This window comes from Microcaecilia unicolor, chromosome 1 (genome assembly GCF_901765095.1).
Source record: "Microcaecilia unicolor chromosome 1, aMicUni1.1, whole genome shotgun sequence".
In the NCBI taxonomy this organism is placed as follows: Eukaryota; Metazoa; Chordata; class Amphibia; order Gymnophiona; family Siphonopidae; genus Microcaecilia; species Microcaecilia unicolor.
In genome coordinates this window covers 280,328,318-280,354,913 of record NC_044031.1, presented here as the reverse complement: position 1 = coordinate 280,354,913, position 26,596 = coordinate 280,328,318, and the positions used below count along the sequence as shown (strand labels likewise).

At 42.6% G+C, this 26,596-nt stretch overlaps 1 protein-coding gene across 1 annotated transcript in view; it reads left to right on the top strand.

Moving 5' to 3' along the window:
* Positions 1-26,196, top strand: part of LOC115472686 (suppressor of cytokine signaling 1-like) — an 87,690-nt gene extending 61,494 nt beyond the window's left edge. The window contains exon 3 of the mRNA XM_030207044.1: positions 24,733-26,196. Within this exon, the coding sequence (XP_030062904.1) occupies positions 24,792-25,388 (597 nt within the window). The 5' untranslated portion in view covers positions 24,733-24,791 and the 3' untranslated portion in view covers positions 25,389-26,196. The remainder of the gene's footprint in view (positions 1-24,732) is intronic.
* Positions 26,197-26,596: the final 400 nt, after the last annotated feature.

Below are 26,596 nucleotides of genomic sequence, written 5' to 3'. Positions count from 1 at the left end.
AAGTCCCCTGCATTCAGTGGGGGAAGCCCAGGACTGGATCAACCCTGTCGGGCAAATCTGGATTTAGTTGGCAACCCTACCACACTCCCCTGCCTTCTCCCTTTTCTTCTGATGTGGCTACCTCCTCAGGAGGTGAAAAATATCTCCTCAAATGATCTTCTTTAATTACCTTCAATTTTACAAGCTACTTTTCCCTGTTAATTACCTCAGTTTAAAGGGGGATAATCAGAAAATTACCTTGAAAGATATATGGGATTCAGATCAACGGGTGGAGGGGATGCTTCAAGCTGTTATTTCTAAGAAGGTGACCTTTTCTAAGAAAGTGGTGAAAAAATTGACAAATATGGACTCTAATATTGATATACTGGATAAACGTTTATCAGCTGAAGAAACACAGTCTACCTCTCTGCAAGCTACTTTTTCTGTCTCAGCTGTTAAGAATGCTCATAATATTCACTTAAAGTTGGAAATGATGGAAAATGCTAATAGAGTAAGGAATCTGCATTTCCTGAATTTTCCTGCTATATATCTGTTATCCTCTGAGAATTTACATAGAACTTATGTAAAGGAGATTCTAGGTTTAGCTACAGCGATACTATACCAGTTTCTAATTGCTGTCATTTACCAGATAAAAGTCAGATTAAGTTGGATCAACAGGGTGTGGATTAATTTAATTTTTTCAGAAATAGATTGAACTTCCTTCCTTGAGGATACTCAAGATATCATAAGTACTAGATCTACTCTTTTGGTAACTTTCAGAAAAAAAATTTGTTTTGTTTTGTTTTTGTGGAGCAAAAATTTGTTTTTCCTGATGTCTCTAGGGCAAACCAACTTAGATGTAAAGCTTTTTTTTAGCTTTTAAGTCTAGAGTAGTTGACCTAGGGCAATGGTTCCCAAACCTGATCCTGGAGGCACCCCAGCCAGTCAGGTTTTCAGGAGATATCCACAATGAATATTTGTGAGAGAAATTTGCATGCAGTGGAGGCAGTGCATGCAAATCTCTCTCATGAATATTCATGGTGGATATCCTGAAAACCTGACTGGTTGGGGTGCCTCCAGGACCAGGTTTGGGAACCACTGCCCTAGGGGCTTCATTTTTTTTTTTTAATTACCTTGAAAAGTAAGCAAACATTTACAAGGATAAGATTTTATTTTGGGGGATTTGTTACAATTGGAACAATTTCTTAAAGGTCATGAGAAATATTTTCTTAGATTAGTAGAGTAAATGCTACATTGCAATGCCATAATGTAAATAGATGTTAGAGCCTAATTATTTTCTTACGTAATTTTCTTTTTTGTTGTAGTAATTCTTTTTTCCATTGATGTAGGCTAGATGGTTATGAAGGAAATGATTTTGTTATTTCTTTAATATTTCTGCTATTCCATTCTTGTACTTTTTCTGTGAAAATTTAAATTAAAAAAAGGAGAAAAGATTGAAACATTTCTGAAAATGAAAGATATTCCTGAGAAATTGTCACGTGCAGATTTCATGTAGATATGTGTATTGAATGGTCAGTACAAAAATGATCATTTTAACAACGTGCAAAAATGCTTTGTGTTTAAATATCTGGTATCTTTAAGTACATTAGTGCACATATAAAATGCTTCATTTTAAATGGTATGCTGTATATGTGTTCAATGGAAGTAGTTCAGCGTTTGATTAACATAGAAAGGTTAAGTCTGCTCTTCTTGGAGAATGTATTAAAGCAGAGGTAGTGGAATGGGGAGGGCCATTCGGTCTGTGGCCCAATCATCCATTCCTTTTCGCCCATACCAGATCAGTCCAGAATGAATATCCGTCGACCAGTGAGTGGAGACAGAGAAAAAAGTAGTTCCACATGATTCGCCCTTTATGGGTATTGTTTAGCATTGAATGGTGGACGGATTGTGCAGCTCCTCCTTGCTGTTCGTCTGTCAGCTCCTGACTCGGTTTGTTTCTGGGTGTCAGTCGAACAGGGGTTTTCTTGTCTGACATTCCTAACTGAGCTAAAATGACACTTGTTGGTCCCCCCCCCCCCCCCCCCCCCCCCCAGCTATACTCCTTCCATGGGTGACAACTATAAGGAGTGAATGAGGTTAAAGATTATTTTATTCAACCTTATGTGTGTGACAGTCTTCTGACCAGGGAGTATGCAGTTTATATTTATTTACACTTCTTGCTGCAAGTTTCACTGTGGCTGAGGTAAGTGGATGTTTTATTTGCACATTTATCACTAGTTTTCTTTTGGGAAGCCAAGGTTTCCATAGCTTTAGAAGGAGCATATTTGTGACTAGCTCCCAACCATTAACAAATGGCAGGAAGCCTCTACATGCTGAGCCCCAGGGTTGATTCCTACTGCAGCTCCTTTTGACTCTGGTCAAGTCACTGAACCCTCCTTGTTCCAGGTACAAAATAAGTACCTGCATTTAATTTGTATATCAAATCCCATCCCATCCCCTTCCCTTTCCTTTCCTTTCTTTTCCTTTCTGTGTTTCTCTGGTGCATTTATGCGATCCTTTTCTGGCAAACTGCCTGTCCCTACTTTCTATTCCAAGCTATTGTAAGAACAGAATTGTGTATTTCTGTATTACTAATTTTAACCAGTATATTGGATAATATGAAACTCTGCTGTAATTCATTTCAGTTCTTGTTGCCTCTGGCTTAATTTCATATACCATATACAGTATACTTGAATATAAACTGAGATTTTAGGGTCTAAAATAGGTGTCTCTGTCTATTCAAGTCCCCACCCAATGACTGGCGCTTTTGTCCTCCCCTCCCCACCTGATAACCAGCGCTTCACCATTCCTTCCCTTCCCCGAGGTGTCCTGCTGCAGCTGGCTCTGTCCCAGCTCCCTCTCCCTATCTGGAAACTCCCACTCACTCCCTCCATTGTAAAGAGGACACCCACTGCAGACCTTATAGTCCTGGTGGTCCAGTGGTGAGCTAGGGCAGGAGTGATCCTCCTACACAGTCTCTATACTGAAAATGGCTGCTGCAAGTTTCAACGGCAGTCTCGCGGCAGCCATTTTCAGTATGGAGACTGCACAGGTAGGAGTGGAAGAGGATCGCTCCTACCCCAGCTCACCACTGGACCACCAGGGCTGTAAGATAGGGGGGTTCCTCTTTACAATGGAAGGAGTGAGTGAATGGAAGTTTCCAGTTTCAGGGGGGGGGAGGCTGGGGGCAGAGCTAGCCACAGCAGGACACCTCAGGAAAGGGAGGGATTAGCAGGAATGCCAGATGCCATGGGGGAAGGAAGGAGAGAGAGGATTAGTTGAATGTAATCATTAGTTTATATTCGAGTTAACATTCCCCCCCCCCTATTTTTAGGGGAAAAATATTCTCGGTTTATATTTGCATAATATACAGTATACATCTGCTGGATTTCTGTCCTCAGGATATCTGTTCCTTTTCTCAGGTGAGAAATGAACTACCTTTGAGACCTGTCCTAAAGCTCTAGTTTGCACTTCTTAAACCAGACTCATTATCCTCTCCTGTCAGCTGTCTTTGAATGCCTTTTTCAAAAAATATGAGGTTTGTGTTCAGTGGTTCTTCTCTGAATAGGAATGATTCCTAACTGGGTAAGTCCTACTCACTGGGTCCATACCTGGATTTTCAGCAGTATCATCCAGGAACCTTTTTCAGAGTCGGGAAGGCGGTAGAACTAGAGGACAAGAAATGAGGTTGAAGAGGGGCAGACTCAAGAAAAATATCAGGAAGTATTTTTTCACGGAGAGAGTGGTGGATACTTGGAATGCCCTTCCGAGGGAGGTGGTAGAGATGAAAACAGTAACGGAATTCAAAAATGTGTGGGATAAACATAAAGGAATCCTGTTCAGAAGAAATGGATCCTTAGAAGCTTAGCAGAGATTGGGTGGTAGCACCGGTGGTTAGGAGGCGGGGCTAGTGCTGGGCAGACTTCAACGGTCTGTGCCCTGAAAATGGCAGATACAAATCAAGGACAGACTGGATGGACCGTACAGGTCTTTTTCTGCCATCACTTACTATGTTACTATGTATTTGCTCCAAGCTAAGTAGTTCACTCCCATTTCCCATCATGGAAGCTACTTTAAAAAAAGTGGTTGGGGGGGGGGGGGGGATTCTTCTGATCTGGAGTTAGACCATCATTGTTCACCAGCTTATCAGTTCAGCAGTGTCTCTCAGCTGCACCGTTTGAAGGTATTTCATACTATTAACTTATTTGTCTTTTTTCTGTTCCAGGCCTCACACAGGCTCTTGATGTTTCATCCTAACTTCCTCATTTCACTGCAGTGTTAGGCATGTTGATTTTATTTCTTACTCCCTCATGTGCTGTGCAGTGCTACACATTCTACAGCCAAGGACAGTGATTCACTTAAAGCCACATCCTAAATATCGCAGTTTTGAATCTTGTGCCCAATTTCACACATTACTATTCAATTGTGGTATGCTACTGCTATAGCTAGAAATGGTAAGCACTTTTGTGTTGTCCACTTTCAACATACCCTTCTGCTGGCCACTATAGCATTATGCAACATCTTGTGTTAATTCAGTTGTGCCATCTTCCTTTTCTCAACGATTGCAGCCGCCTCCTGGGCTACATTCTTCCAGCAATCTCAGATGTTTCACTACTTTAGCCAGACACCTGTGCGGCTTAGTGGCAGCATCCTTCTGGGATACTTAGTCAAGGCAATTTCATGTGTTATGCAGTAGCCTAATGGTTAGAGCACCCTGCTGAGAACCTGAGCAGAGGATCATAGATTGTGAGTTTGTCTCACTGCATTTTTGGCATCAACCACACTTGTGTTCTACACAGTGGCAGCAACCTCCTGTTTTTCACAGTAATAGCAGTTGCACAGTGGCAGCATACGCTTGTATTCTGCAGTTCTAGCAGTCACTCAGTTATTATGTACCTCATGTGTTTCATGGTTTAGTTATCTTCTGAATTTCACTTCCACACTAGCCAATTGTATATCTCGCCTTTTAGATCTCCCTGGGTGTGTCTCTCATGGCAGTTCCTGTGCCCTTCTTGGGAACAACATCTGCTCTTCTGTTTTGCTTAGCTACAACTTTCACATCAGCTCCAGTGATGTCATTCTACCTGTATTAGTCAGTTGAGTTAACTGAATGTATCCTGCAGCTGAATTACATGGCCTTTCTAGCATCTTCTCCTCTTGGCTGCATGTCATAGTTGCTCGAGACGGCTGTATGACTTATTCTAGAAATTAGCTGTACAGTAGCTTTGATAGCCTATATGGTCGTCCGCTTACAGCAGCCTCTGGGACAGCATTTCCTGTAGGGCACAGATACAGAGGCTGTACATATGGTCATAGGAGCTAGCCCTGTGGGTGTTTGAGCACATCCAGTGTTGAACAAACTCCTTGACTTTGTCCAGGGAGAGGTAATTTCCAATGGATTTAGCACCCCCAATAATTTTGAACAGTTGACTCCTATGCATATGGCACTGATAGAACAGAGTAGTATTTGATTCACGTGTAGCATCCCTACATGTGGCTTCAAAATGCACCATTCCTCAGGTGTTGATTGGGATTAAGCATACTTAAGGCTGTTCCATTTACAAACGTAGCTTCAAAGGCCTCATCCACAGGAATGGCTTTGGAAAATTATCCCCAGGCATGACTTTAGAGACGGCATCCACATATAGAGCTTAGGTAGCAACGTCAGCAGCTGTGGGTTCGAGTGTGGCGTCCACAGGCGTGGCTTCAGATGCAGCAGCCACAATTCTACATCAGTTGCAGTAGCCTCCTGTATGGCACCAGTTGCCGTAACCTATTATATCCTTCCACACCATCCATCTGTATACTACCAGCTCCTACAGCTTCCTCTATAGCACCACCTAACACACTTGCCTATATGGAACACTAGCTATGCTTGCAAGTAGACTACCAGTAGCCGCACTCGCCTCTTCGGCATCATCTGAAGCTGTCGTACATTTTATGCCAGCTCCTAATGTTTTCTGCATGGTTTCACCTATCACAGCCACTGCTATAGCAGGGGCGTAGCCAGACAGCAAATTTTGGGTGGGCCTAGTCAAGAAGTGGATGGGCATCAAGAGTTCTCCTACCAACTTAAAAAACATATCTCAGCTTGCGGGGAAAATGCTGCTGTCCAGCTTGGCAGCGTGCAGCAGGCGTGCGCTGAGGCCGGTATCAGCAGCTTTGGAAACTTAGACTGCTGAAGAGCACTGTTTTTGGCATCATCAGGGGGCGTCTTCACTTGGCAGAGCTTGGGATCCCCACTAGCTAGTACTAAACGTGTGGAGCTGTTGGGTGGGCCTGAGTCCTAAGTGGATGGGCCCTGGCCCACCTAGGCCCACCTTTGGCTACGCCACTGTGCTATAGCACTAGTTACAGCAATTGCCTGTATAGTTCCAGCTGCTGCAGCCGATGGTATGGTTCCAGCTACATTCTCTCCTCTATGGTATCTCCTCCAGTGGTTGCCTGTATCTCTCCCGTTACAATTCCCGCTTCTATAGCACTGGCTATCCCAGTGTGCCTGACGACTCCAGCACATTATTTTTCTGGTTGTCTCTGGCTGTTTTAAGTTGGCTCACTTCCTCTGGTCACTGTTGTGCAGATTTGCAGGTCTGCTGTATTGCACGGACTTCCTGATTTCTATGTTTCTGCAGTTTAGCTGTTTTGCATAGCTCCCTCTATGACACACAGGCATTGGCCATCAAGGTTACATATCTTTAGAGTCCACAAATTTGGGACATGTCATTTTATTCTGAGCCTAATGGGCTCTCATGTTTGTTTGTTCTATCTGCATGTCTGATATTTTTGTAGACTGTTTTATGGCCTCATTCTCTGTTAGCTACACCTTAAGTTCACAGTTCAAATTTATTTAATATATCGCAAATAAAATAGTTATCCAAGCTGTATACAAATCAAATATAATTGTGTCAAAGTGAAGAGGGGAGAAGAAACAGAGGGATACCTAGGTTACAGTAGGAATAATTAACTGATTGTAAGATAAAGAGTACTAAATATATATAGTATGGTACAAAAAGAGGGGAGGGATAGTGAAAAGAGTATATGGTATGATACAAAGGGAGGGAAGGAAAAGAGCAATGCCGTACCAAGGGAATAAGGGAGAGGGAGTGAAATACTGAACACACAGCGGAGGGAGGGAGGGAAGAGAGACACATTGGTGTGGGGAAGGAAGAGAGGGGAGAAGCTGGTCACAGGGAGGTATACAGAAAGAGAGGGGAGATTACGGGAGTGGAGAGGAGCATAGGGTGGGGGAAAAAAGGGGAGTTGCTGCATTCGGATGGTATATGGACACAGGGAAGATGCTAGACATGGGGGAAAATAGAAATACAGAAGGGAGATGCTAGACTTGTGTACATAGGGTCACAGAGGAATGATGCTGGAGGGGGAGGGGATAGGGACATAGAGTGGTGATGATGAATTTGGGGAGATGCTGGACAGAGAGTGTAGGGGACACAGAGAAAGGAGATATTGAACTTGGGGAAAGATAAGAACATAGAGATTGAAGATGGATGGTGAGCATGGAGAAAGAAGAAATATCAAATGGGCAGGAGACCATGGCGAGAGAGTTAAGAGAAGACGGGGAAACAGAAACAAGAGCCTGGGACCAATGTGATTTGAAAAATAAAATGACTAGACAACTAAAGATAGAAAAAAATAATTTTATTTTCTATTTTGCAATTAGAATATGTTAGATTTGAAATGTGTGTCCTGCCAGAGCTGGTTTTAGACATGGGCCAGGGCAGAAATTTGGGAGAGGACCCCAAAGCCCACTACTAGGCCACGACTTCTTGAGCTTCCAGCAGGCTTAGGGCTTTCTCTGGCCAGGGGGCAGCTCTCCTAGTTGCACTCCCCTAATTCCATCCCTGGCATGTGTGTTATTTATGTTTTGCAGGAGGAAATGCATCTCTTTCTATTTCTTTGGTGTGGCTTCTTGGGATTTTGGTTTAATATATGTTTATCATTTTTGGTCAGCTATAAAGTACTTGGCATTTGTGTTCTGTGTGTGTGACTGAGATATTCTATTAGCATGAATTTTCTATGTAGCATTCTGTAGTAATTTGGCTTGTTCTGTTTTCCCAGTAGTGTAGGTGGGGGGGGGGGGGGGGGGGGGGGGGGAGACAGAGGTTTTGTTGATCCTTGTTCTGTATTATGTTTGAGGGAGGGGAAACGGGTTTGGTTGATCCTTGTTCTGTATTGTTTGTGACTTATAAAACAACAGTTGTACAGAATATTGTTTCTTTTTATACTTTAATAACATTTAAATGTAAAATCATAACTGTTCAAGGCTTGTGCAGATGGGATCAGACAGAGCTGATGGGGACAGAGCTCACGGGGACGGGGATAAACGTTGTCTCCACCCCCCCCCCCCCCCCTCGTGTCATTCTCTATGCTATACTACCACTTGCCAAGAACAACAAAAAATTACTGTCATCTGCTGATGCACTGTCCTCTGTTGAACCAGTCCCAGCTGGAGTTGCACACATTGTTACCCTGCTTTTGATATAGAGACGGCAGTTGAAGGCTGAACATGAAAACATTTGGTCTCCCTTCAACCGAAATTGCTTTGTTGCTCTGTGATAGGTATCTGTACAGTGACACATATCTAGGACCTGCTATAGAAATGATTAGCAATAGCACTATTATTACTATCTGGTGTCCTTTAGTTTGCCTTCCGCAGTCTTCTAATTTCCTCCAGTGTGCAATGATAATAACCCTGCTAACAGGAGATGTTGTCACCTGATTGCCTAAACAGAGCTCTTAAAATCAAAACAGATTTTCAGCTTTAACATCCTCCTCTGTGTAGCCTCAACACATTTCTGTAGGTAGCCTAATGGGCAGAGCAGTGGGCTGAGAACCAGGAAAACGAGTCACTTAATCCTCCACTGCTTCAGGTACAAATTTAGATTATAAGCCCTCTGGAGATAAGGAAATAGCTAGCCTACGGTACCTGAATTTAGCTCATATTGAACTACTGAGAAAGACGAGCTAAATCTAAGACTGGAGCCATTTTTTCTCTGAAAATATGAAATTGCGTGTACTTTGTAAATGTTACATGGTATGTGATGTGCACACATTTCTCTGAAAAACAGAAATTTTACCTAGTAGGTTGAACCTGAGCCCAGACTCAATAGTAAAAGGCATAGTGAAAAAAAATGAAGTGGTCCACTCCTGCCACCCACCAGTGGTGTGCATTTCTGTTCCCCCTCTCTCCCTGTGCTAATTCATGTTATTCATCTCCTCACCTCCCACGTGTTGACTGAATTAATTTTTGTTTACTTTAACATTAATAAGGCAGGGGTTTCAAATTATTCACTGGAATTTCCCTTCCTCCCCCATCTTCGAGAGGTAAAACTAGACACGCTTTTGGGAGAGAGAGAGAGAAAGAAAGAAAGAAAGAGGAGGCAGGTTATTAAAGGGAAAGTCCATTGGCTACTGGTTTGAATACAGTCTGAGGCCAGCACCAGCAGTCTTTTTTGTTGGTCCTGAAAAAATCTTGAGTCGTCTTAGGTTGTGTTATCTTTTAAGCATCTACCAAAAAGGAGAAATCAAGACCTCAGAAACCTCTTCATGCAAGGCAAGTGGGACACCTTTTTTTTCATTGCAGGAGCCAAATAAACTAATCTCCAGCCCTGCCCCTAAACTCTGTTAGGCTGGTTATTTGCATCTGCCTTGTAGCACGTGTAAGTGCATGCAGACGCTTTCCAATGGGATGATTTTATAAAGGCAACGCTTATGTTTTTGGATTTGGCTCACCTTTTTCAGTTGTAGCTCAAGGTGAGTTGCACTCAAGTACAGTAGGTAATTTCCCTGTCTCCGCAGGGCTTAGTCAAGGTTTGTACCTAAGGCAATGGAAGGTTAAGTGACTGGCCCGAGATTACAAGGAGCAGAAGCAGGGTTTGAACCAGGCTTCCCCACCTATGTTCTTCCCTGCTTAAAAGCCTTCTTATAAGATTCTCCTGTCTCTTTACACAGTTCAGGGTTCTATATTAGAAAAAGGATCTTGTTGTCATTTTGGATGATAATGTTGAATCCTGAATCCAGTGTGCAGCGGTAATCAAAAAAGTAAATAAAATGTTAGCAGTTATGCAGAAAGGAATGGGAATAAAACACAGACTATCATAAAGCCTCTGTGTACATCTGTGGTGTGATCATTTCTTGAGTGTTGTGGACCATTCTGGTCATCCAACTGGAGAAGATTTCAGAGAAGGGTAGTCCAACATAAAAGGTGTCTCCCTCTTGAAGAAAGGCTAAACAGATGAGGGCTCTTCATTTTCAAGAAGAGATGACTGAGAGGGGATATTGTGGAGGGTTTATAAAATCATGACTGGGATGTGGCGAGTGAACAGAGAACAGTTACGAACGCTTTCAAACAAAGCTAGCTGGTAACAGCCACTTACCCCTAATTCTATAACATGATTGCGCATGTATATTTATAGACTACAAGTAGTCGCATGCATGAATATACACATATGCACACACAGCACTATTCTATAAGATACATACATGTGTCTTAGCACGTAAATGCAAGTGAGATGTATACATAGTTGTGCACAGCTTATGAAATACTGTAAGTTACGCTCACATTTTGTGCCTATTTATGCCTACCATAGACTGGTATAATTTGGTGCACTGAAATGTAGGTGTGTTTTTTCTGACTTGCACCAGTGTTTTGTTACATAAGTGTGCTTATTCAACAGGTAAACTACCTGTGGAAAGTGGGCACCTGTACTTTGGTGCCACTTGAAGAATTTGATAACAAATTCACTTACATTTACATCCCAACTGTGTGCCTAAATGTATTGATTATTGACATTTAGGGGAGACGTTATCAGTGTGGGTTACCTTTAAGACATGTTATATTTTACCATTAAACCCCAGTTATTAGTAATTGGGTGTCACTGGATAAAATGGGAGCAGTGCTTAAATACTACAAGTTAGGGTAAAATAATGTCTTAATGATTGCCCCCTTAGGTTCCCAAGGTGCTCATTTTCAAAAGAGGAAAACATCTCAAAAGTGGCACAAAGTGGCAGATGGATGTTTTTCTCGCAAAAACATCTAACTTGCAATTTTCAAAACTCAGCTATCACAATTCAGAAAAGGTGAGCCCTTGGCCCGCAGCTAGGTTGCTGCTACCTGGTTAACCCAAGGGTTAGCTGGGCACAGACTGGCGGCAGGCAAGTCACCCGGGCAAGACAGGACAGACGGGACTAGGCCCAACTGGAGCTGACGATAAGGCTTAGGTTGGGATGGATACTTAGCAGGAGTGGAGGCAAGGCTGGATTGGAGATAAGGCAAGGTAGTCTGGAAGTAGAGCTAGGCTAGCAGGTCTGGAGGCGAGGCAGACTGGATATCTGGCATGGCAGGCTGGTGGCCAGGCAAGGCAGGCTGGACGTCAGGCATGGTAGCCTGGTCAGGAAGCAAGGTGGGGCAGACAGGTCAGAAGGCAAAAGCACCATGAGAGACCTGTTGTGAAGGCATCAAGGGAACACCAAGGCCTTCCTTAAATAGGCCCAAAACAAGAAGTTCAGGCATCCCTTGGGAGTCTGGCGCTTCCTGTCTGTGGGCCTTAAACCTGTCTTTTCAGCACGGACACCAGCCGACGCAGGAGGAACTGCAGGGAAGTGGGCCATTTCCTGGAGTAGCACTGTGGGACCTAACAAAAAAGAAAGGTATATCGGGGTGAGGGACACAATAGAAGCCATGACATCAGATTTGGGATATTGCACTCAGCAGTTAGTCTGAATTTCAAGGGGGCCTTTCGGACATTTTTCAGTAATAATGGAACAGAAAAAAAGGTCCAGGGCAAAAAAGTAGTACATGTTTATCTAGACCTGTTTCAGTCACGACTAAGTCAGAAACAGGTGCCCTAAATGACCCCCTCCCACCCCCCAATGATGTAACAGTGATAGTAGATATCAGGCTGCATGACTGCTCCTGATATTATGGCCATTCCCAAGAAAGCAGCAAGGCAAGTCGATGGAGTGGCCTAATGGTCAGTTCCAGGTTCAGTTCTCCTTAAACTTCAGTACAAATAAGTGAGCCCTCCTGGAACATAGAAGTACCTCCTGTACCTAAATATGTAAGTGACCTGCAAGCATGGGGGCAATTGTAGTGAACCTCCATATGAATGTCTATGTGGCCATTTTATAATATGGATGTTCCTCTGCTGCCACAAAGACATCTGCGTTCCCTGTTTTGCCCCATTCATAGTTTGGATGTTTTAATGTGTATAACGAATGTTCATGCTGGACATCCATTTCTCATGTATTTTAGAACAGGCTGTATGTGGGCAGATCCTGTTCTAAAATACATGAGAAATGGATGTCCATGTGTGAAGTACAGAATTGGATGTCCATATCCTGAGCTGGATGTCCTTTCTGACATGACATTCTACAGCATCAAAATCATATTCTTGAAAAAGACACTCAAAAGGTATAGCGTGTATTTGTAAGGGGGTGTGGAGCATGGACAGGCTATGGGGGACAACTTATGGAACACTGTAAGTTGACCACGTGCTTGCTACATTTATGCCAGGTCTACAGTGGGTATAAATAGGGGCACCTGATATACATTAATGCTGGGCTCCAGGGGCGTAGCCATGGGCAGGCCCAGGCCCAGCCACTTTCCCTTCAGGCCCACCCAACATCCCCTCGCATGTCCTCCCCGCCGGCGCTGCCTCGGCCCCTGCATCATTCTTTTCTTCGCCCGTCACTGGCAGCGCTGCCATTCATTCACAGAGGCAGCTCCGCTCCCCTCTGCCGCGTCCATTTGGCCCTACGTAAACAGGAAGTGCATCAGAGAGGGCCGGATGGACACAGCAAAGGGGAGCGGTGCTGCCTGTGTGAATGAATGGCAGCGCTGCCAGCGACGGGTGAAGAAAAGAATGCTGTGCATCAGTCACTCCTGCAAAGTCTGCGTGATCATTCACTTCCAGACCGTTGGTGTTCATCTAGTAAATGTGGTAAACAAAACTGCCTTGCCCTTCTTTACTTTACAACTGTCTTTGTGGAAAATGACTTTCAATCCAGCTTCTGCAAATTTTGAAAGTGATAGGAGGCTGTTGGCTAATCCGGGTACATGCAGTACAGCTTCAGCTGTCAAACTTTCATAGCTTCTGTCTCCATATGGCTTGAATTGAATACTTCCTACTCTTGGTACCTTCGTGCATCGGCCATCTGCCATTGTTTCCTTACTGTCCCGTATCATAGCATAGTTGTCAAGTATTTCATGGCTTGACTAGTGCCCACCCATCCAACCTGTTGGCCCACCCAAAATTGCCTTCTGGCTACGCCACTGCTGGGCTCCCAGATGTATACTAGTATTCAGTAAGGGCACTTTGGCATCCAAGTGTCCATATAAATAGGCTGTCATCCCAATTTACCAGGGCACCTAAATGGAATCACCCTGTCGTAGCATTGCCCCCTTAGACTTTATTTTCAGGGAGCACACATCAAGTTGTGGAATAAATGGTCAAGGTTTGCACACAGTTGGTTTAAAAAATAAAAAAAATTTAGACAAAATTCTAGAGGGCAGGTTCATGTCCATTAGCAATTATTAGCCTCTTCTGTTTGGGAGTGAACAACAGGGAATGGATCACCCTGTTAGGATGCATGCATTAGGTAGCCACTTGCAGAGACAGGATGCTGAGCTTGACATGGAGACTGGTCTGACCCAGCCTGGCACTTATAAAAATACACCCCACACACGTGCGTATAGGCTCAGTGTAAACAATGACTGAAAATTTTGTGCATGCTGTGAAATGGTTTATGATTATTACACTTCATATACACCTTTCATTCAGGCAATTTACAAATTAAAAACAAAATAATAAAGACAAGGAATGCTATATTAGTATGGGACAGAAAAGAAAAGGAGATGGACACCGCAAGTAGGAGAGGAACTGCAGGCTATGATATGGCCATCAAGCCACGATGACTCTTTGCAGTGTTCTTCAATTCAAGGCCCGGGGCCAGTGGTGGCCCTTAGAGACCTCTGGGCTCTCATCATCGTTCTAGTTTTTTTTTTTTCTGCTACTGTTGCCTCTTTAACCACATTCATGACAGAAAGAGAAACATGGATGAGAAGAAGAGCCACATGCTTGAAGGACAAGGCGTTTCTCAATAGGTGAAGAGAATGCATTTGGAAATGCCCATCTCCTTGAGAGCATGCCCTATAAACAGTTTGAAGGCAGGGTGGTGGGGTAGATGTCATTCACACACTGGTCACCAGTATCGTGACCAGTGTTCCTCTAAACTATGCACGTGCACACAGGTCAGAAATGCATGCACAACATTTTTGCTGGCTTTCATGATTGTGAACATAGGCCACACACATCGAGTTGAGGCTGAAAGCTTGCGCAGAAAATGTTTTTCGTGCACACATGGTCCTGCAAAAATTAGAAGCAACATTATGCATGACCTTACATGGGAAGATATTTGGCAGATCTTCTTCAGCTCATTGGATCCAAAGTAACCCCGACTGAAAATCAGTGAAGCCCACAGATGTATGGCATATTGCTGTGAGAGGCATGTTTATTATCTATTTATTAGGATTTATTTACCGCCTTTTTGAAAGAATTCACTCAAGGCACTGTACAGTAAGAGTAAATCAAACATAAGCAATAGACAATTACAACAGTACAAATATTCAAATAGCAGTACAAAGTATGGTATAGCATAATTCTTACAATATCCACACAATACGAAATAAAACATTTTAATAGACAGCAAAGGGTATAAGCAAAGATGGAACATATAGATAGGTAAGAGTAAGAGGAGTTAGAAAATAAGGAGGGCTAATTTAAAGAGTTGCACATGAAGTCAGAGAGGTGATTAAATATTATCTCAGCTCGGTTAGGAGTGGATAAACATGTTTAAACAAAGAGTCGGTTGGGCCGCTGGACGAAAATGGTGTTAAAGGGGCGATCAAGGAGGACAAAGCCGTAGCGGAGAAATTAAATGAATTCTTTGCTTCGGTCTTCACCGAGGAGGATTTGGGGGGGACACCGGTGCCGGAAAGAATATTTGAAGCGGGGGAGTCGGAGAAACTAAACAAATTCTCTGTAACCTTGGAGGATGTAATGGGTCAGTTCAGCAAGCTGAAGAGTAGTAAATCACCGGGACCTGATGGTATTCATCCCAGAGTATTAATAGAACTAAAAAATGAACTTGCGGAGCTACTGTTAGAAATATGCAATCTGTCCCTAAAATCGAGTGTAATACCGGAAGACTGGAGGGTAGCCAATGTTACTCCGATTTTTAAGAAAGGTTCCAGAGGAGATCCGGGAAATTATAGACCGGTGAGTCTGACGTCGGTGCCGGGCAAGATGGTGGAGGCTATTATTAAGAATAATATTGCAGAGCATATACAAAAACATGGACTGATGAGACAAAGTCAGCACGGATTTAGTGAAGGGAAGTCTTGCCTCACCAATCTAATGCATTTTTTTGAGGGGGTAAGCAAACATGTGGACAATGGGGAGCCGGTTGATATTGTATATCTGGATTTTCAGAAGGCGTTCGACAAAGTGCCGCACGAAAGACTCCTGAAGAAATTGCAGAGTCATGGAATCGGAGGTAGGGTATTATTATGGATTAAGAACTGGTTGAAAGATAGGAAGCAGAGAGTAGGATTGCGTGGCCAGTATTCTCAGTGGAGGAGGGTAGTTAGTGGGGTCCCGCAGGGGTCTGTGCTGGGTCCGTTGCTTTTTAATGTATTTATAAATGACCTAGAGATGGGAATAACTAGTGAGGTAATTAAATTCGCCGATGACACAAAATTATTCAGGGTCGTCAAGTCGCAGGAGGAATGTGAACGATTACAGGAGGACCTTGCGAGACTGGGAGAATGGGCGTGCAAGTGGCAGATGAAGTTCAATGTTGACAAGTGCAAAGTGATGCATGTGGGTAAGAGGAACCCGAATTATAGCTACGTCTTGCAAGGTTCCGCGTTAGGAGTTACGGATCAAGAAAGGGATCTGGGTGTCGTCGTCGATGATACGCTGAAACCTTCTGCTCAGTGTGCTGCTGCGGCTAGGAAAGCGAATAGAATGTTGGGTGTTATTAGGAAGGGTATGGAGTCCAGGTGTGCGGATGTTATAATGCCGTTGTATCGCTCCATGGTGCGACCGCACCTGGAGTATTGTGTTCAGTACTGGTCTCCGTATCTCAAAAAAGATATAGTAGAATTGGAAAAGGTACAGCGAAGGGCGACGAAAATGATAGTGGGGATGGGACGACTTTCCTATGAAGAGAGGCTGAGAAGGCTAGGGCTTTTCAGCTTGGAGAAGAGACGGCTGAGGGGAGATATGATAGAAGTGTATAAATAATGAGTGGAATGGATCGGGTGGATGTGAAGCGACTGTTCACGCTATCCAAAAATACTAGGACTAGAGGGCATGAGTTGAAGCTACAGTGTGGTAAATTTAAAACGAATCGGAGAAAATTTTTCTTCACCCAACGTGTAATTAGACTCTGGAATTCATTGCCGGAGAACGTGGTACGGGCGGTTAGCTTGACGGAGTTTAAAAAGGGGTTAGATAGATTCCTAAAGGACAAGTCCATAGACCGCTATTAAATGGACTAGAAAAATTCCTCATTTTTAGGTATAACTTGTCTGGAATGTTTTTACGTTTGGGGAGCGTGCCAGGTGCCCTTGACCTGGATTGGCCACTGTCGGTGACAGGATGCTGGGCTAGATGGACCTTTGGTCTTTCCCAGTATGGCACTACTTATGTACTTATGTACTTATGTAAACAGGTATTAAGGGCAGCCTTGAATTTAGGAGAGTTCTGTGCAAAGATCTTGAGGAGCGAGAGTCCCAATTAAGTGGAGCACAGCAAAAGGAAGGTGTTCTCTCCCACTAAGCCATCTTTCTCTCCTTCAATCAGTTCAAGATGCTGCTGAAGGGCTTATATTCCGCCAGTCTCATTATGCTCATATTAGCCCTCTCCTCAAGTCACTTCATTGGCTCCCTATCCGTTTCTGCATACAGTTCAAACTCCTCTTATTGACTTACAAGCGCATTCACGTTTCAGCTCCTCAGTACCTCTCCACTCATCTCTCCCTACACTCCTCCCTGGGAATTCCATTCATTGGGTAAATCTCTCTTATTTATTTATTACATTTTAATCCCACATTTTCCCACCTTTTTGCAGGCTCATTGTGGCTTACAATACATCATGAATGGTGAAGATATATTAGAAAATAGACATTTCGTGTTGCAGAAGAATCATGAGTAACATGATAATGATAGAACCTGATAGTAATATAACAAGCATATATTATAAGACAGTTCTAAATATTTTTGTTATATTTGTACCCCGCGCTTTTCCACTCATGGCAGGCTCAATGCGGCTTACGTGGGGCAATGGAGGGTTAACTGACTTGCCCAGAGTCACAAGGAGCTGCCTGTGCCTGAAGTGGGAATTGAACTCAGTTCCTCAGTGGAGGAGTGGTGTATGTTCACATTTGTTGATCTTTGTGGTATGCCTTATTAAAGAGATGGGTCTTCAGTAGTTTGCAGAAGTTGGTTAATTCGTAAATCGTTTTTAAGTTGTGCGGCAGTGCGTTCCATAACTGTGTACTCAAGTAGGTAAAGTTTGACGCATGCATTAGTTTGTATTTTAGACCTTTGCAGTTGGGGAAGTGCAAATTAAGGAATATGCGGGATGATCTTTTAGCATTCCTGGGTGGTAAGTCTTATCTGTTACCTTCTCTTCCACTGGCAACTCCAAACTCCGTTCCTTTTATCTTGCTGCACCATATTCCTGGAATAGACTTCCTGAGTCAGTGCGTCAAGCTCCAGCTCTGGTTGTCTTCAAATCTAGGCTAAAAGCCCACCTTTTTGATGCTGCTTTTAACTCTTAACTCCTATTCATATGCTCAGTACCCTTGTATGTTTTATCATTCCCACCTTAAGTAATTCTCTTATCTCTTACTTGTCCTGATTAGATTGTAAGCTCTTTCGAGCAGGGACTGTCTCTTCATGTTCAAGTGTACAGTGCTGTGTATGTCTAGTTGCGCTATAGAAATAAGTAGTAGAATGATATCTAGGCATGCCCTACAAAATATACCTCTCCATGTTGGTTAAAATGTATTTAGGCATTTGTTCTGTTATACAGTTGTGTGTACAAATTATGGCGCACACTGCAGCACAATCTCAGCACAATGCAGACCAGTTAGATGCAGCAAGGTCAAGATCATTTTGTTACTCTTTGATAAGAGAATGCAGAATATTGGGTGAGCAGCTTATTGCGTTTTTGATGTATTTTCTTTACTGCCAGTTGAAATTTAAAGTAATGGTACATGGGTCATGTTCAGCCTTCAGTTAAAAATAGAACCCTGATCAGCAAGCTAAATGTGATAAGTACTATTATATTTTGCATTACAGTTATTTATATTTTAGTACAAATGTGAATTTTCTGAAGAATTAAACATTCCACGGTATGTATTATACCCAGAGACAGAGATGGGTAGTAACGAAGTACTTGTACTTTGTTACAGTACTTAAGTACAATTGGCAGCACTTTTACATGTAACGAGTTACATTTAAGCTATACTTTTCTATTTAGTAACAAAGTGCAAATTTGGAAAGTAGTGGGGGAAAAAAAAGTATTTTCCATCCCTCTGCTTCCCCCCAAGTTATATCAGACGCAGCTTGCAACTGATTGAGCCCAAACTTCCGGTCCCAAAAAAGCTGCGCTGGGACCAGACGTTCGAGCCCAAATAGGGTTCAAGCCATGGTCTGACATGACCTGGAAACCCTGGGCCCCACTCTCTACACCTGCCCAGAGCAGCTGTTGATTGGCTATTACTTTGTCGTTGCCAGGTTAAGCTGCCTCCCCAGTCTGAACCGCATCATCAATGCGTGCAGGACCTGCTCCCTCTCCCCTCCTATCCAGTATGGGCCTGCATCACAGTCTTGCTCCCTCCCTCCTATTGCACCTCTTGCTTGGCTCGCGCTAATAAACTACCATGGGAGTCATGCAGGACCTGCCTCTCTGCAGCGCTCCTAGTGCTTCCTGTGCCAAGCCCGCCTCCTCTGATATAAACTTCCAAGATTGGGTGAAAAAGGCCAGGTATTCTGTTAGCATCAAGTGTCTGTATAGGACTGATCTGTTTTAATCCAATAAGTGTATTAATGTCCTTCTGCCCACTGCAATGCTCAGGGTGTTTTTTTTTTCTAGGAAGGACCTTGTGTGACCCCCTGGAAGTTTGCTAGTAAACATACTGGATTCTGTGGTCCAACTCGTTAAGAATACTTTTTACTTTGTAGTTATAAAAAAAATAGTTTTAACAGCTGTACTTTATTACTTGAGTGTTTTTTTAAAAATAAGATTTACTACTTTCACTCCATTACTTTTTGAAGCTAGTACTTTTGCTTTTTACTTAAGTACTTTTAAAAAGTAACAAACCCATCTCTGCCCAGGGACAGATTCCCGCTTGGGTCTACTGGGCCCAGGACCAGGGGCCCAAAGGTCTGGACTGGCTTTGTGTAGCAGCCTACCTGTACAGTCTTGGGGCTGTGTTTTTCAGGAACATGATAAATCTATTTATAAACTCTGCTAAAACCCTGATGTTTACCATTTATGCTCATGTCTATACCTTATAACATTAACAGTAATTTGATATTATACATGTACTTGTATAAATTTAAACACTTGCACAGTTGCATGTATGATGTGTCCCTTGTGTAATGAATTGTAAAATTATGTACTTGGCATTTACAGTGGGGGAGGGGAGACCTTATGTGCTAGTTGGCCCAGGGGCCCACAAATTTGAGATCTGTCCCTGAATATACCACAAAAATGCCTTTGTTTGGGGACAGAAGCAGTGCAAGGAACAGGGAATTTGCCACCTCAAGGGAAACAAAAAGAACTGGTGAGTCTCCCAAGCTCTGCAGCTGTACACACCTCTGTGATCGTCTTGCCAGTGGGTCAGTGAATCTGAAAAGGCCATGGAAAGTGGATGGATGTTGAGCAGTGCCAACTTAATTGTTAGGCAGACCAACCAGTGGCCTAGGGCTTAGATTCTTTGGGGGTGGCAAAGAACAGCTTCAGACCAAAGCAAAATATTAGATTCTGATAGTTGCACAAACTCTGAAAAACCATCGATGTATTCTTATACCCACAGGATTAGTGGTCAGGTTTCAGAAAGCTCATTTATGTGGGAAAATAAGCATGTAGAATGGTGCATGAAAGTAGGTTCACAGAAGACTTGTGCTTCCTTTTATTATAACTATTAGCATGTCTGGGGTCAGAGAATGGCAGCACCAGAGTGGGATCAATGCTTAATGCAGTGCTTCCCAATGTTTCCTCTAAGGAGTGGCCTGGTGTGCTCAAAGTTGTTGGTTTTTTTTTCATGTGAGCAACAAGCTTTAAAAACCAACAATTTTTGAGTTCCAGTATTAGCAATGCATTTCTGTAATACAGCACAAAAAAAACCTCATTTTTGTGAGCAACTCTCCTAAAACATATGAGCAATCGCTCATGTGCTCCACTTAGAGGGAACATTGCCGTGAGCCCATGACTGCAGCCAAATAAAATTGTGTGACACCCCCCCCCCCCCCCCCCCCGGAGGTGCAGAATAATGATGTACCTATGGAGAGCTCACCTAGGTTGGGACCCCAAAGGCAATTTTTTTTTACCCCATTTAGAGTCTCGACCTTCACTTTGGGAAGCTCTGGCTTATTGTGTGTATCTTATAAAATACATACCTATGTGCCATAGTTACTGCAGTTTCAGAGCAGGTGTAACTTTCTGCAAGAGCTTTCGGGTAAGCTGTTTTCTAAAAGCACATAGGTGCACATGTTGTGTGAATAGTTTAGATTCAGTATAGGTGTCTATGTGCCTTTCCTGCTGAGACACCCTGTTGTAATGTAGCCTTCTTTATAATATACACTTTACATGCTAAATAAAATTCAACATTTACAAGAAAAACATCCAGTTATGCATTTTTAAAGGATCATTCTGGAAAGGGTGGTGTTGGAGTGATAATAATGATCCTTAAGTTTAAATGGTAATATCATGGGGGAGGGGGGGGATAGGCTTGCTTAAGGGCTTGAAAGGCAATTGAAGAGGGTGGCACAAAGTTCAATGTTAGCTTAAATTGCCCAATACCTTTGCATTGGTCCTGATCTTGAGATACTTTGTGAACAGGGAGAGACAGCTAATTAATGCAAGCTGAGGGGATAGGAGAAGAAATTGGGATTGAAACACAGGAGTGGGGGAGGAATATGTAGTGAAGTCATGGAGTGCGGTAATGGAAATTAAGAGAGAGGAACGTAGCTGGATTCTAGGAAACAGGCCTTCTGTATAGTTCGCACTGCATGATTGTGGGTTGAAGATTTTGTGACTTCTGTTACACTCATGATCTAAGATCAGCAGAAAGGAATTTAAAAAAGAAAACAGGTTGAGTGAATTAGGATGAGCAAGAAGCAGAGCTGGCCAACAAGATTTGCTAGATGAGACAAGTAGCTGAAAGAGCAGAGTTGTAGCCTCAGTTTTGCAACTGTCATTCTAGTTATCACAATGGTACCATTATTTCTGTTTTGAATTAAAAGAAATAAGTTATTCCAGCTTCTAGGAACCACGTGTCTCAATATCGCACCCTTATAAGTAGCACAAAACCAGGAAAATGTTAACAAGGCCAACCAGTGCATAGCACTCAGTGATGCAAACGTACTGGTTCCGTTCACTGTGTATTGCAAAGTTCAGTACTGTGTATTGCTTAACGTTGAGACAAAGCGCGGCACCATTTTTTTAAATCAAGAAGAGCGGAATGAGTGAACAATTAATATATTGAGAGTGGAACAGAAGAGGACTTCCCCTGAAGAAGCGGTGGTGAAACGGGGCCCCATTGGGATGGTCCCGTTGCAAGATGTGCCCCTCTGTCCTGTGTATATAAGTACACGGGTTGAGCCTGTTTAGTGAATTGTTATGATATTTGTGTTATAAGGAAAAGTTGATATAAACAAAGTATAAAATATAGTATTAATACGGAGGTTTTTTAGAGCCAATGATTGAGCAAAGTTGGATGCATAGCATTATGATACGAAGCTCTTGAATATGATATACAGTTCCCAGCACTGACTTTGCCTCTTTTTTCCTCTGTTAACTAAACGTTTAAACAGCTGTACAAAAAAAGAAAACGAATAGAAAAAAAGATTCCCTAAACAAGATTGATTAAAAATGATCACTGTTTTTTGGACATTGAGTGTAAACTTTATATTGGTGATCTTATTCTCCATTAATAACGTAAAAGTTCAGTATCTGCCATATTTGTAATATAGTATGAGAGGATCTCTTTTATAGTAAGTGCTAGGTTTAAGTTTCAGATAAGGCCCGAGACACTGTTTTGTTTTTAACTGAATCTTTTGAAGGTACAGTATACTAAAACTCATGATAGGAAATAGGAGTAGCGGATAGGGGCAGGTGGAACTGCATGACTTTGATATTTAATGAGCGTGCAGAGAGACTCGGGATCTGAGTTCTGCTCTCTGCACCACTGGAAACTACTACAACGTTCAGCATGTATTTTGGAAGGAAAAGACTTGTTTGAGGAATTAAGTGAAAATTAGGGCTGTTTCATTATATGAGTAATATTTAATTTATTTATTTGGATTTTGCTCACACCTTTTCAGTAGTAGCTCAAGGTGAGTTACATTCAGGTACACTGGGTATTAGTGAGTTGTCTCTTCCTGAAAATAGTCAATAGTTTATTAAGGATTATTGTTACCCGATTTAAGCCAATGTCAGGGATTTATTATGTGTAGAACACAAATAGAAACTGGTTGAATTAGAACAAATGTGACTAACTCTGGGAAAAGGTAACTGAAGTGACCAGAAACAAAAAATGAGGTTTTAATTTAATGAATTCTGTTAGAGCAAACATTTTGTAATACAACAGAACCCGTGACATGAAAAATTGGCCATTGTCAATACTTTGGATCCGCTACTTTAGTCACCTTTTCCATTACACAAGGAACACAATATACTTGCAACTTTGCAACCAGAGATGATCACAAATGTGTCACAATCCAAGAAGAGATACTAAGTTGTTGTATGATAGATGCGGTTTGCCACATTATGAATCTTAGTGAACTCGACTTTTTGGTAGATAGTATAACTGAAAACTTCTAACCTTTTTTTTTTTTTTTGGATTATGACACAAATATGAAACTTGATCATCAAGCCATCAACTACTGCCCTTTCATATATCTTTCCTATATATTCATGATTGTTGTGTTTTTAAAAAGTATGAAACATGGACTGTGTAATTTCACATTTACTCACTTCCCACGTGGATCGGAAATGACTGAGCAGCACACAGGCTGAAAACTCTTAAGAGATTTCTTTGGGAAATTTAAATATCCATAGGTGAGCAGATATGTAACATTAGATTCTTTAGGGAGGGAAGAGGGGAGCAGTGGAGGAAAGCTATAAGAAACAGTTATTTACTTAAAAATATTCAAATATTTGAAAGGTATTAATCCGCAAACGAACCTTTTCCGGAGATGGGAGGGCAGTAGAACGAGAGGACATGATATGAGAGTGAAGGGGGGGCAGACTCAAGAAAAATGTCAGGAAGTATTTTTTCACGGAGAGAGTGGTAGATACTTTGAATGCCCTCCTCCAGGAGGTGGTGGAGATGAAAACGGTAGCGGAATTCAAGCATGCATGGGATAAACATAAAGGAATCCTGTGCAGAAGGAATGGATCCTCAGAAGCTTAGCCAAGATTGGGAGGCGAGGCTGGTGTTTGGGTGGTGGGGCTAGTTCTGGGCAAGACTTCTACGGTCTGTGTCCTGAAAATGGCAGACACAAATCAAGGTAAGGTATACACAAGAAGTAGCACATATGAGTTTATCTTGTTGGGCAGACTAGATGGACTGTGCAGGTCTTTTTCTGCTGTCATCTACTATGTTACACATGTTACTATTTACTTTAAAAAATAGCTGGGATGCAGTCCTGGGGATTGAAGCTAAAATCACAGAAATATATCCTTGATCCTCACCCTCTTACTTAAATCTCAAAGCCACCTGAAAGGTAGCTTGTTTAATTTTTTTTTTTTTGACTGTTGTGGTATACTAACAGCCAAGTGACAATCTTAGTCACATGGAAACTTCAGTCATTTTGGAACATGAGGATAGTGCCTGGCAGACTTTTACGGTCTTCATGCTGCAAATGACAAGACGGATTTGGATAGGCTGCTAGGCTTTGACAGCAGCTCCAGTAGTTGAAACACCAAATAAAGACTGTAGTTGAAACATATGGCATCCATCTCCTTGGATCTATAAAGAGAGTAACCTTGGGGTCAGTTTTCAAATTATAAGTTCACTGGTGGCTGATGAAGGTGTAGCTCCACTATCTATGTATTTTAAATGCTACACAGATAATGTCAGACTGCAAAACCCACTAACTGGCTCAATGCTATCTGTATAAGGAAGGGGTGGAGAGACAAAATTTATTGATAACAACAATTTTCAGCCATTGCCCTATGTTTTTGTATATCTGCTGAATAGTAGACCTAAACTAAATGAATAATGACGGTCAAGAACCAATACATAGTTCAGCATCACTGAGTATAAGTATTCATTTGAACACCAGCACCAGTGTTTAAAAATTACCTTCTTTGTGTATTACCATATGGCCAACATATGTACATTATTTTTCAGTGTAATGTAGTACCAATGGTATGAATGCATATTTCTGTATTTTAGGGCTTTGTCTGATTTGCCTTTATCTTGATCTTTCAGACTGGATGTAAAGAAGGAGTGGAAAATGGAGCCGTTCTCCAATCAATGGGCCAGTTGAAATGGTCGGAGGGAGGGTGCAGCCTAATGCATTAGCCTGTGCACACCACAGTTTTTCTTCTCCAGAGCATCAATGTCCTGTGTCTGCACCCAGCACCCACTACCGTATCTTCCGTAACTGTGAGCGAGAGATGGTAGAGCGCTCCATCAGTATCCTGCAGGCTAGTGGTTTCTATTGGGGCCCATTGTCTGTGGGAGAGGCCCACGCCAAGCTGGAGATGGAGACCCTGGGGACATTTCTAGTGCGGGACAGCTCTCAAGGAAACCACCTATTCAGCCTAAGTGTAAAAGTGGCAGCTGGGCCAGTCAGTGTACGAATTAGGCTCCAGGAAGGATATTTTTGGCTGATGAACCATTTCTCAGACTGTGTGGTGAAGCTATTGGAGCTGTTGGTAGAGAAGACACAGGATCAACCCATCTGCTGTGAGAATGGTGTGTCCCTAATATTCTCCAAACCCTTACGGAAGAGCCGAATTCCTGCCCTACAGGAGCTTTGTCGGCGCAGCATAATTGCTGTCCATGGAAGGGAAAGGATCCCCCAGCTGCCTCTCCAGCCAGTGTTGAGGAAATACGTGGAGGAGTTCCCGTTCAAGATTTGAAGTTCATTGCCCATGCAGCATTGGGAAAGACATGCTATGACTGTGACAGTGGCACAAGGGCATCCTGCTTACCCTGCCAACGTACAGAAGGAGTTGTGACTACCTGTACTGAGCATCTCCACTGAGATCTGACTCCTGAGCAAAAATATTGTTCTTAGCACCACAATCTGCCTCTTCAGAAATATAGCATAAACAGTATTATGAATAAACATATGGCTGAAATTGATAAGACTCAGAAACATTCAACCTTCTACAGTTCCCAGGGATTGTAAGCCATTTGATTAGAAGTTCACTTCAAGTGATGTTCTTTGGAAATAGCAACAGCGAAGGGCATATGTGTGCAATTCTTTGTTTGAATGGAACTAAATTTCAACCCTACTTCTTCCTGGTTTTACAGTGTGGAAGGAAGGGAAACTTTCCAAACAGTGAGGTGATTGCTGCTACCAATGAGACAAGTCCTTGTGGTTGCTTTTTCACGCCTCTCAGCACACAGCCAGGCCTGCCATCTCCCGTGGTGTTCTAGGGGTAAAAGAGGAAAATGATAACACTTGTCTAGACTTATTTAAAATGATCTCCTTTCTATTTTTAAGAAATAACTTTGGCTACACCCTGGTCCTTGGTCATCTCTACTGTTGTTGGTGGTATTCTATAATAGGTCATTTACCTGTGTAAGTATCCACTTACACGCCAAAATAATGAATATCACCATTTATGTGCCTTCCTGACACCTAAAACTAGGCAGAAGCTTATGTTTAGGCCCTACTGACTTGAGGCCCCACAGTGAATCTCTGCACAATGGCCCTGTATCCACCTACAGTGGGGGAAATAAGTATTTGATCCCTTGCTGATTTTGTAAGTTTGCCCACTGACAAAGACATGAGCAGCCCATAATTGAAGGGTAGGTTATTGGTAACAGTGAGAGATAGCACATCACAAATTAAATCCGGAAAATCACATTGTGGAAAGTATATGAATTTATTTGCATTCTGCAGAGGGAAATAAGTATTTGATCCCTCTGGCAAACAAGACCTAATACTTGGTGGCAAAACCCTTGTTGGCAAGCACAGCGGTCAGACGTCTTCTGTAGTTGATGATGAGGTTTGCACACATGTCAGGAGGAATTTTGGTCCACTCCTCTTTGCAGATCATCTCTAAATCATTAAGAGTTCTGGGCTGTCGCTTGGCAACTCGCAGCTTCAGCTCCCTCC